At 31.1% G+C, this 12,703-nt stretch overlaps 2 protein-coding genes across 2 annotated transcripts; both read left to right on the top strand.

Annotated features, from left to right (window-relative positions):
• The first annotated feature begins 4,922 nt into the window (after positions 1-4,922).
• LOC139904317 (derlin-1-like) lies at positions 4,923-8,812 on the top strand. The gene is made up of 7 exons (XM_071886250.1): positions 4,923-5,011; positions 5,483-5,618; positions 6,572-6,645; positions 6,795-6,888; positions 7,548-7,676; positions 7,828-7,988; positions 8,539-8,812. The coding sequence occupies exons 1-7, from the start codon at positions 4,995-4,997 to the stop codon at positions 8,648-8,650; spliced, it is 723 nt and encodes a 240-aa protein (XP_071742351.1). The 5' UTR covers positions 4,923-4,994; the 3' UTR covers positions 8,651-8,812.
• Positions 8,813-10,672: 1,860 nt separating this feature from the next.
• On the top strand, positions 10,673-12,457 carry LOC139904316 (profilin-1-like). Its single transcript, XM_071886249.1, has 3 exons — positions 10,673-10,934; positions 11,187-11,324; positions 12,267-12,457. The coding sequence occupies exons 1-3, from the start codon at positions 10,806-10,808 to the stop codon at positions 12,399-12,401; spliced, it is 402 nt and encodes a 133-aa protein (XP_071742350.1). The 5' UTR covers positions 10,673-10,805; the 3' UTR covers positions 12,402-12,457.
• Positions 12,458-12,703: the final 246 nt, after the last annotated feature.

Raw genomic sequence — 12,703 nt, 5'->3', positions numbered from 1 at the left:
TGATTGGCGGTTCGGACAAGTGGATGAATAAGATCTAGAATTTTAGATATTATATATTCGTGACTGGATACCCTGGAAATGAGGGTGAAAATAGTGTTCCGAACGGGTTCGCCGGTAAGTGCTTCAGGTTCTTCACCAAGAGGTGAATTCGGTTGGTGGAAGGGATCACCTTCTTCTTGTCTTCATTGATTAAGTTTACTACGAACCCATCCCCAATTTATCCAAAATAGATGATGACTAATTGGTTGGTTCATTTCGGTTACGCTGCCATTGGAGCTCGAGGAGTTCGAGGAATCAAGTGAGAAATCCATATTATCTGATCGGAATAAGGGTTTTTGTTATGAGATGAGTGTTGAATATTGAATGATATATTTGTCTTCTTGATATACGTATATAGCAAAAAGATTTCCGTAATTTACAGAGGAAATTTAGGAAAAGTGTTAGACAAAGTTTATTAAGATAGATATGATAAGATATAATAAGATATGATGTGTCTATAATCCAATAATAGCAGTATGACGTGTCGAGATCATAAAATGATAAGTATGTAATCTGATAATCTTTCGATTAAAGACTTTCAAGTCGTAATGGCCTATTCAGGTCTAGGGGCTTGAGCTATAGGATCCTTTAAATCGGTAATCCAAACCCTTCCATTTTAGAGTTTCGTAGACGCCAACCGTCAAGAAAATTCAATAACGAGAAATAAAAGGTATAAAAGTAATGAATATGAGTAGTGATGACATTATAATGTCTTTGAGATTCTCGATAACTCAATGACATTTTTCGGTTCGCAAACTGATGTATAAAGGCATAAAGCATATAGGTACGTGATATAACAGGGAGTTATATACGTTTGAGTATGAATAGTAACAAATATAGGTGTTTCAAAAATTCATGGATAATATTTCATGTAATACATATGTAATACACAAAACCATGATAAATGACATAGGAATGTCGAGAACGGTGTCGCATTTAAATGTGGTGGCGGAATTGAATAGTACTTAGGAGAATGAGCAGAGTTCTTAGATTGGCTCGGCATTCTAAGATAAGTAAAGTTTCTAAAGTATAGTATAGCATTTAACAGTTAAAGGCAACAATTAAAGGCACTATAGTCAAAGGAAGTTGTAGTCCTACATTGCTAAGGTACCTAATTGTATAAGGCACACATAAAATGCAATCCTGATTCTCTACAACAACCTGCTCTGATACCAATCTGTCACACCCCCCAAAATGGACCAGGGGTAATTGTGACCAATCATATCATAACACAGTTGTATAAACGAGAACGACTCTATATGAGACTTTTTAAATAAAACCTTTGTTAATAAAACAGCGGAAGCAGTAATACATGTTTACATTATTATTAAAATGTAAAATAAATGTTTATGAACTAAAATATAATATGCGATGTGGACTCCATGCATGCATCAAATCTATCATCACAAAGTTGCAAACAACTAGCTCAATCATCACCTGAGACAAAACATGCTTAAAGTGTCAACCAAAAAGGTTGAGTGAAATTCACAGGTTTATAAATAATATCCAAAGTTTTAGACCACAAAATTTAGTTTAAAGTTGATTGATATAGAAATATCAATCTAAAAGTGTTGCTGCATTTTGTAATATCGCTACTAAACAAGTTTACCCTATGACACCTTGTACTGTCAGTGTCGTGGAATCATTATTATGTAACTAAAGACCAATGGTCGAATGGTTAGAGACATTACTCGCAATAGGCCTACTCACAATAATTAAGTTTGCATTTAAACGTAGCAATTAACGATATTACGGTAGGGATTTAGCATGAATCAAAGCATGACAGCATAGTTAACAATTTAGTACTTGTATCTAAGCGTAAAACAGTTATAAAGCAAGCATGTGTCTCAACCCAAAAGTTGTAAAACAGTTATGAAACAGTAAAAAGTGGGGCTATGAAGTTCACCTTAGTAGCACAAAAGAGTATTCCACGAAAGAATTGAACGGAAGGACGTGACCGAGATCTCAACCTAGAGATAGAACGTATGATCAGACATTGCCTAACAGACAATAGTATATAGTACTATATTGATAGTAATGGTTCACTAAAGAATTTCCATTTTCGGAAGGTTACTATTTATGGAAAGTTTCCACTTATAGTAATTTTCCAATTTTAGATAGTTCGGGTTAATCTTTAGCAAGACGTTGTATAACTTTACTCAAACTTCGTTGCTATCAAATAAGTCAGGAATGACCAGATGTAACCGGGGGCCAAGGACTCTTGACCAGAATCTAAGTCATGGCATTCGAGATCCACAAGCTTACCCATAAATGGCAACCTAGACATCATTCACTTACGACCGTGAGTAGCGATGAAGTTCACATGAATTGTACATTATCTTTGATTAACCTTCACTTTAGGTTTATATGTTATTATATATGTTATATTATATTTATTAATGTATTAACAATTTGATTATCTTATATTATATACTATAAGTTATTATTATTAAATTAGTATAGTTATAAAATAAGTGTTTATTAATAATATATTGTTATTAACTTACATTATAAGCATTATACTTTATTATATAGTATACTTAGTTATTAACCGTAAGTTATAATAATAATAATATTAATTTAGTATATGTAATATACTTATGTTAATCGAAAATCATACTAATATATGTTAATTCGAATATTAATTCATTAAATATTATATTTATAATTTTTATAAACTTAGTTAATTATACAATTCAGTAGGATATTTTATAAAAATAATTTTATCAAGTTTTTGTATTTATTTCCCACTTTTCTTTATATGTATACTCGGTTTATATTAATCAAATTTAATTAGGTAATAAATATTAAATCGACCTAAATAAATAATTTTATATTTTTTACAGGTTCTATATTATGTAAAAATGTTATAAAAATTATTAAATCAAATTTTATATCAAAATATTATTTATTTAATGTTTTCTAATTATTTAACCATTGTAATCGGCCTATAATTAAATAAATAGGAAAAATAATTTAAAATTAATTTTTAATTTTTTTAAAGTATCTAGTGATGCTACTAATCATATAAAAATTTTATAAAAATATTTAATACACGTTTGTATTTATTTTGTATTTTCTTTATTATTTCTCTCGGTTTAGAATAATGCAAAAGTAAATTCTTTTTAAATACTAATCGTCCCATTTATTTAATTTTTATAATTTTAATTTGTTTATAAAACTATGATAATCTCAAAAAAAACTATAATTATTTTTATTACCGTTTAATATTTTATTACAAATTTTATATTGTTTTTATGTTTAAATACTACATAATTCGTATTTAATTATAAATAATATTCCATAAATTATCAAAATTATTTTTATACATCATAATACTTATAATATTAATTATAACATGTAAAAATAATTTATATATATTAAATTCGAATTTTTAAAGAATATACAAAAAAATAAAAGCAATTCGATAACAAAAAAATATAGAAAATACCTCAAGTACTTTCCCAAGTTTGTGAGAGAGTTTTTGCAAAGATTTGATACAAGTTTTTATGAAATGAAAGTGGGTATTTATAGGAAAAAATAGTTGGTGAAAAGAAAAAATATAAATAAAATAAAAGTGCCAATTTTGACAAAAAATAAAAACATGTTAAAAATGTTTTTAATAAGTTTTTGTTTTTGAAAATATTTAGTCAAAATTCATGGGCTCATTATTTAATTTATAAAAAAATCTCTTTTTTTATAAGCTAAAAATATATATATATATATATATAATGATTAAAATAACTTATCATTTAATTAATAATTATGTTTCATATAGTTTTAAATATAATACGCATTAATATTAATATTAACTAAAGTTATTTTATATAATTAGTGTAAACTTTAGTTAACAAAAAGTGTCGACTAAAAATAAATATTTGATCAACGTCGAATTTAATTATATATTACGTATGGATAACAACCTTATAGGCAAATTAGTCAATTCAAGTATGAAAATATGAGGGTTGTTATATTAAGTCATTCATTACCAACGCAATCTAACACATCATCAATACGCTATTACTCTACCAAATTTCGATCAGATTTGCACGATTGTCAGAGATAAAACAATCTATCAAACACTTTTTTCGCAAATTAAGCACTCAAACTGAACTCATAAGTTTTACGTTTGATCAATGACCTTAGAATTATGAATAAGTTATTCTTTTTCTTTCTTATGGAAGAAATTTGACATGATGATATTAGAGTAGTCGATGTGATCTCGTGCGCAGATGGTTAGACAAGTCTACAAATGAGGGGTAATTATATTTTCAACAATATTTTTGATAAATTCACTCATTTTTTACATTAGCAGATTGTAATGTACAATCTGTCAATACATGCGAGCAATTATTTACAATCTTAAAATTAAGGAAAATGCTAAACGTAGCCCTTAGGGCTACGTTTAAGCATACCAAAAATAATTTTATTCCATTTATATAACTCAATCCTGCCATGAATAACATTAATGCCAAAGTTATATAAGGAAAGTCGATATTAAAAAAGAAATATTTATACTTTGTAATTAATTAATTAGAGTTTTCAAACCTAAATTTGGTATGCTTAAGCGTAGCCCTAAGGGCTACGTTTAGCATTGTCCTAAAATTAATAATCAAATCAAGCAAAGAGCCAAAGCCAAACACCCCTAAATTAATGAGAGTTGATATATAAATATCACTTTTTGATTTATGTACATTTTTGTTTCATAAATTACAATTATATTTCTAAATTAATAAACTTATGTTAATATTATTGTTGTAAGTATAATTAAAGGTAAAATAGGTAATTAAATGTATACGGATTAAAAAAAAATGAGGTGAGTCCCTAAATCAATATATAGAACGGTTATGGGCGAAGATTCCCACTAGTCTACCTTTTCGGATCGCATAATCTATTTCGTTCTTTCTTTTTTCATCAAGAAATAACCCAGGCAACACTGCAACATCACCGCTCAAATGTCATCTCCCGCGGAGTAAGTTCGTAAAATTAGTCCTTCATATTCATTGATCTTCTGTATTTCATGATTTAGCTAACTGAATAATGTCTAATTTCCATTTCTAGCAAGTTAAAATGATTCAGAGAACAAATGGACCAAAATATAGATTGAATTGCCAATTATAGATAGTTGCAAGGCTTACTGAATCTAATTAGACGCCGTTGAATTTTGTTTGTGTGTATTTGATGCGATTTAATTCAATTTCGAAGATAAAAGAACTCAGATGTGCTGGTGATTTTACTGTTTTTGTTTAGTATGCTTAACTAGAGACCAAATGGATCGAAATAAGCCTGTTTACCTGGTAGGCAAGTAGCTAAGTGTATCGTATGATGTGCATTAGCACTTTTAGGTGTGGAATTTTGATCTTATGGAGCATTTCAATTTGAACGTTTACATGTATGGCCGGGCATTTGTTGATTAATCCATCTTCTGTGCATGTCATTGCAGATTTTACAATTCACTCCCACCTATAACCAAGGCTTATAGCACCTTATGCTTGGCGGCCACAACACTAGCCACATTAAAGCTATTACCTGTTTATTATATTGCATTGATCTATGAAGAAGTATTCTATCGCTTTCAGGTACGGGTTCCATTATGGGTTATCCAGTAGCTATTGATTGGGATAGTCGATTTGTTCAGGAGATGATTAATTTATAACTTAAAAACATTATATGATTAGAATGATAATTTCTAACTAACGTGGATATGATAATTCAAACCTTATGCCTGAACATTTTCTACATTAGTTTAGCATTCCTTATCAATGCGCTCAAATTTAATTTATTACTTAAGTTATCCTTCTCTAGTTTGGATATCGAGTAGACACTTCCTTCTTTAATGATTCTGTATCTTCCTGACACAGTCTGCAGGTTCTCAGATATTTTTTTTTTTTATGTATGATTGTAATTGATAAAAATGATGTTTCTGAACTGAATGTAATTATAACTTGTACGCGTTACTCATTGCGCCAATTGTCACTTTCCAGCCGCCAGCACCATCATTCGTATTCCTATTCCTATCTTCCTATTCCTAACTACAATAAAAAGAAAAGTATTCCTTATTTCTTTTATCTTTCTACACAGTACATAAATACTTCAGTGAAAGCCTAGAATGACCTTTATACCCTTCCATGGTTCAGGCGACCTAAAATGGCTAATGACGTTGTAATATACTTTCATACTTATTTGGCAATTATGGTCAGGAATAATAGAAGGCCTCCTTGGCAATCTATCTAGTTAATATTTACAAATGAGTCGTATTCCAGCCATGTTCCAAGAAAAAAGGTGTTGGTGTATGTTATATAAGAATCCCTAAGAAACATAGATACCTTTGCACACATTACCTTATTTTTATGATGACATTTTATTTTGTGTTGCATATAATTATAAGTAACTTATTTTTCTGTTTATTTTCTATTTACTACTTTTATCATATTTTGTTTTAAATTTATGATTAAGGCACACGCCATATGCGGTGGCTATTTTCACCTTGTAACTAGTATGATCTTCATTTTGTTCTATTATGATCTTTTAGGTATGGAGGCTGCTTACAAACTTCATCTTTCTTGGCCCTTTCTCTATAAACTTTGGGATCCGTTTGTTAATGATGTGAGTAATTGGAATTACTTATGATCATGTACACATAACTGCATCAATCACTCCTGTATGGTGGCGCGAGTCGTCACACTAGTATATTATCTGTTATCATATATCTTTACATGGAGACACTCTAATTTTGTTTGAAATTATCTCTTCAGATTAAGATATGGAGTTCAGTTGGAGAATGGGCCTTTTAAAGGGCGTACAGCAGACTTTTTGTGGATGATGATATTTGGGTCATCAACACTTCTGGTAAGTAAGATGCTCTGCATGTGCTCTACCTGTAATATCAAATTTGATCTCATATCAGATGCATTCACTTAATATGAATTTGTATATTCTAGGAAGTATTTTATTGAATTTTAGGACTAAAGGTGGCAATTTATTACCTTATGAATTATTATGTTGATTGATATTAAGCGAAAGGTAGTATCCTTTGTATCATTGTCAATATCTTACAGTGTGTCGTTGAGTACTGATAACTAACATCCCTGAGGATACACATAGCTCTGACATGTGTCTAATGACGTATTTTTTAATTAATTAAATGTCAATAATAGAAATATATTATAATCGACCTATCTTATTTGCTTGGGTGTCTGGTTACTTGGGCCTTAACAGGTCCATTCGGGCTATGTATTTATCTCTAACAGGTTACAAGAAGATTAAAAACTAACACATAAATATAGTCGAAAGTCACTTAATGTGTATCTATATTAAATTAAATCTCTGAAATCATTTTATGCAAATAAACACATAATAAAGGTCAAAATACTTACCTTCTGTGATTTGACCTTTTTCTGCCCTTCAAAACTTACTCTTTAGCAACTGTTTTATTATAACTCTACCTTCAGTCTGTTTATATACTGTTGGCTTTTATCGTCCTTTGTCTAATATGCATGCATATTTAGGTCTTAGCAGCCGTTCCTTTATTCGAATCCTACTTTATGGGGGTATCACTGGTGTTTATGCTCCTCTACGTTTGGAGCAGGGAATTTCCAACTGCTAATATCAACATTTATGGCCTCGTACAACTTAAGGTATGCATCTTTTTGTACGGTGTACGTTATGCAAATTCATAATTTGGAATTAGACAAATGTTCTATTTAATTGACTACGGTTTTACAAGGCTTAATACTGCAAAACTATTTATTGGACTCTAAGTAGTCTGCACCCAAAATTGATTTGCAGGCATTTTATTTGCCATGGGCCATGCTTGCTATGGATGTCATTTTTGGTTCACCAATTGGGCCTGATCTGTGTGGTATCTTAGCCGGCCATTTATATTACTTCTTAACCGTCCTGCATCCTTTGGCTGGAGGAAAGAACATGTTGCAGACTCCATTGTGGTTGTATCCTTTTTGCACGGTTCATGATTTTCATTTAATTATGAGAGTGTGTCCCCTTGATTTTTTTTCCTCCCATTTCTTAAAACACATATGTTTGCACTACAAATGGCAATATGGGTTGGTGAGTTGATGGGTCAAAATAGGTAATCTTGGTACTAGTTGGGTTGCTTTGACAGATAACACTTCAATTTCTAATTTTTTCTTATTATTTAAGAATGTTAATACTGATTGTTGAACTTCACATACTATGATAAAACACGTATAAAACATGTAGGGGGCTTTATGCCTATATGCATTTAAAATTAAACGTTGGCAGACAGATTTTGGTTTCTGTTCATCCCATTTTACTTGTTTCTGATTTGATTAACTTTTGATTTGGCCCATTTGACCCGTTTGAGGATAACAATAACCCAGAATTGACCCTTCTGTAAGTATCTGGGTCAGAATTGTCACCTCTATTGTGCACCCATGCACTCTCGAGATAAGCAGGTAGTACTTTATGCAGTTTACAACCTAGTTCTTTTGTGAGTCTTCTTAACTCGTGATTCATTAGACTGAAAATCGTTGGGAGGTACAGAATTGGAGCTCCAGTAAATACCCAAACTCAGACAACCACCAATACCAGTGGGGTCTTTAGAGGAAGATCTTACAGGGTCGGAGGATGATTTTAATTTTATTTAGTAATTTTTTTAATATGCATCAAATTTGAAGGCATTTGCACACTAATCTACAGTAGGAAAATGTAATATTGATTCAATCTTGTGTGATGGATCTATAGAGAAAGATTTGGAACATGTACATTTTCACTTAGTTTTTTCGTCTGTGGCACTTATGGTCTTGAGCATATAGTAATTCTTAGGGTGCGTTTAATAAAACTGAATGGTTTAGCACTGAATGGTTCAGAGTCCTGAACCATTCAGAAGCTTTGATTCAGTATGATTCTGAATGAAAATTCAGTGTTTGATAATAGTTCTGAATCAACACTCTGAATGAGTTAAAATTACCATTCTAACCTTGTGTATGATCTATGTTGTTTTTATGAACGAGATTATTTTGGTATACTTTTAAAATTCATAAACATTAAATAAAAGATAAAACACACTCCGTAATAAATAACAATAACAATAACAATGTAGCCTTCATCGTAAAAAAAATATCTCTAGCTAGATCAAGTAAAAATACAATAGTAAAAAATACAATCAGTAGCTAGATCAAGTAAAAATACAATCAGTAAAAAAAACAAATATGAGCATTATACAAATATCTCTAGCTAGATCAAGTAAAAATACATTCAGTAAAAAAAATCCATAATTAAATATAAGGCAGCCTTCATCGTCAATGGAGATATTGGCTCTATCAGTAAATAAAAAAAAATAAAAAAAAATGAATTATGAGCATTATAAAGAAAGATCATATAACAGAGTTTAATTGATAATTGATGGAAGCATATAAAGAAGAAAATAAAATAAAGATAGAACAATAGCAATTAAATTATATAAAACCACATAAAGAATTAGCATCATCAAGAGAATCAATGATTATATAAAACCACATAAAGAATTAGCATCATCAAGAGAATCAATGGAACTTAGATCTTGAAATTGTAAGAAATCATTAGAATCATATGAACAGATGTGATAAAGAGATGTACACGATAGAAAAATAAAAATAAAAATTAGGGTTTCAAAGTAATTATTAAGGGTGAATAAAAACTACCTGGACAAACAAAATTAATCGGTGGAAGAATTTGAGAAGCACAGATGTGAAAGAGAAAGAGATGGAAAAACAAGGGAGAAATAAAAGGGTAGTTAGGGGATAAGTGGTATCTGAATCGTTTAGAGATAGTTCAGGTAAAGAATCGTTCAGATTTCATTCAGGGCTTTCTTCTCCTTCAGAGGCACATATCAAACAGTCTGAACACTGACCGATTCAGTGGTCAGATCTGAATGGTCCCATTCAGATGCAATCAAACACACCCTTACTGTTAGAAACTTAGAACGATCAAAATCATTAGGAGTTCATGGATAAAGTTGTGATAATTTTGTACTTGATGCAAGTGTGGAACGTGAATTTCATGTTAGTGTTTAATGTCATACGATCTAGGGGCATATAATCTTGGATATAAACGACACACAAAATTAGTCTGGGTGTTAAGGTTGTGACATTGACATTTTGACTGTTAACGAACAAAATGTTATCTTACTCATAGGTCTTTCAATTCGGTTAGAAGAATTGTCTTTACAAACCATCAACTAATGCCATTTATAAGTCGTGTTTGGAGGCGAAAACTACCCGATTCACTAAGATGGAAGTTTATTTTGCCTCAATCCCAGAGTGTTTAACACACTGTGTAAGATACAGTGTTACTAGTTTGATCTTAATTTTTTCCTATAACAATATAATGTTAGATACAGGATGTTCATCGTCTGTATATGACATATTCCGAGTTTCTGATATATTTGGAGTAAGAACTTTTTAAATATAGAAAATATCAAACTAAATATAGAAATCTGTATTTTTAACTAGAAGTTAGTATGTTTTCTCGGTGATTATCAATTAGTGACATTTATTTTATTTATGGTTGATAATGAACGGAAATCCATAAATAAAGGCTGGAGATAATGATGGTAATTGAATGAATTGAATGGAAAAAAAGAAAAACAATACCGACAAGAACGCTGGGTCTCAACTCATCATAATCACCGCATCTCTTGAAATCAACAATTTAAATCTCACATTTCCTCTCCATTCTCACACTTGCAAATCTCCAAACACATATTCACACCAACAAACAAAACATAAACATATAACAGTTTGAAAATGTCGTGGCAAACTTACGTTGATGACCATTTGATGTGTGACATCGATGGCAGCGGTCAGCATCTTTCCTCTGCCGCTATCTTTGGTACCGATGGTACCGTTTGGGCTAAGAGCTCTTCCTTCCCTGAGGTCCTTTTTCTTAATCTTCATTTTACGTGTATTTTTTTTTTATATTATTATTATACGAAACAGGATAACACTGTATTTTCTTACATTACGCTTCTTTCTTGTATGTATACAACAAGGTTAGATATTATTATCCAAAATAGCGTTTTCTTTATAAAAAAACATGCACACGATTCACATTTTGATGTATATCGGCTATTTCATATGTTTTACACTTGTTTTTTTTAAAAAAAATAAATAAATTTGTGTGTATAGTATAAACCTGAGGAGATTAATGCTATTATCAAAGAATTCAATGATCCGGGTAATCTTGCCCCTACTGGTTTATTCCTTGCTGGTGCAAAGTACATGGTGATCCAAGGTGAGCCTGGAGCTGTCATTCGTGGGAAGAAGGTACAATATTTTTTATACACCATTCCCAAGTTTAATTCAAATGTAGTTACATGAAAGATTAGATTTTGAAATTTTTTAAGCCATTTAACCATGCCAAGATAAACCTAGCGGCATATCTTGGAATGGCCAGAGAAAGGGACAGAAATAGTAACGGGTCAACTCGGTTAGGTTGCGGACATCTAAGTAAAAATATTACCACTCTTCATATGGGAAGACCGTTTTCTCAAAGCCACCTTAAAATTAGATGATTTTGTTAGTTTAATATATGGAATAGGATAAACTTACCTAACAATGAAATGGATCAAATGGGTTGAAACTGAAAGTACCACATGGGTTTTTTAGCCTAGCGGTAGTGAGGAGCCCTTTCAACTAAGAGGTTGGAGATCAAGGCTCGTAGTAGACATGTACATATTTGTGGATAAATTCGTTGCGTGTGTGAGTTTGCCTTCCAAAATAAATTGGTTGAAAGTCAATGAAGTAGTTGTTTAAATTTCTATATTATTTAATTTAATTACTGAACTTGAGGTTGAGGTAATCACCATTTGTAACAATAAAATGCATCTGAATACCAATTGCCTCGCACGGTACGGTTTTCCTTAGGTCTTTACAAACCAATTTTGACCCGTTTCAGAGTTTTTGATATAAAATTTTTGCCTTCTCTAGAGGTGGCAAATTTGACCCATTTACCAATGAAAGATTCTATGTGGTTAATTGATGGATTCTAAAACTGAAACTGGCAAAATGGATTAAAATTCATTAAACTTCATTTAGATCCCAGAAAACCTTCTAAATTACCTTTCAAGAAATATGTTTATTGTTATGTACTCCAACATGTTTTGACCTGCACTAACCCATGTTTTAACCCGTTACACAACCAGACGCCTGAAATTTGAATACAAACAATCAATTGAAGAGTTTTAATTTTTATTTTTGAATTTGTAGGGAGCTGGTGGGATCTGCATCAAGAAAACTGCTCAAGCCATGGTGTTTGGCATATATGACGAACCAGTGGCTCCAGGCCAATGCAACATGGTTGTGGAAAGGTTGGGTGATTATCTTGCCGATCAGGGCATGTAATCATCGTACATCATATCTCGTCATTCAACTACTTCCTTTCTGATGTTCCTTGGTTTCTCACATATGAAATGACTTAGTTTTTGTGTCCTATAGTCTCTCATACGATGATAAACGGTTTTATTTACTGTTTTTATTTGGAGTTATGATCTCCGGGTCTTCTTTATATCCCATGTTATTTGTATCCATTTATTGACTCTAAAACTTCAATAACTTGCTACTCCATATTCAAAATGTTGGGTTGTTTTTTTGCTGTTTCCTATTAAATTTATGTGCTATTGTCTTCTTCCTTTAATTAAGGATGA

The sequence above is a fragment of the Rutidosis leptorrhynchoides genome, chromosome 4, assembly GCF_046630445.1.
Source record: "Rutidosis leptorrhynchoides isolate AG116_Rl617_1_P2 chromosome 4, CSIRO_AGI_Rlap_v1, whole genome shotgun sequence".
NCBI lineage: Eukaryota > Viridiplantae > Streptophyta > Magnoliopsida > Asterales > Asteraceae > Rutidosis > Rutidosis leptorrhynchoides.
This window is presented reverse-complemented; position numbering and strand designations above follow the sequence as displayed.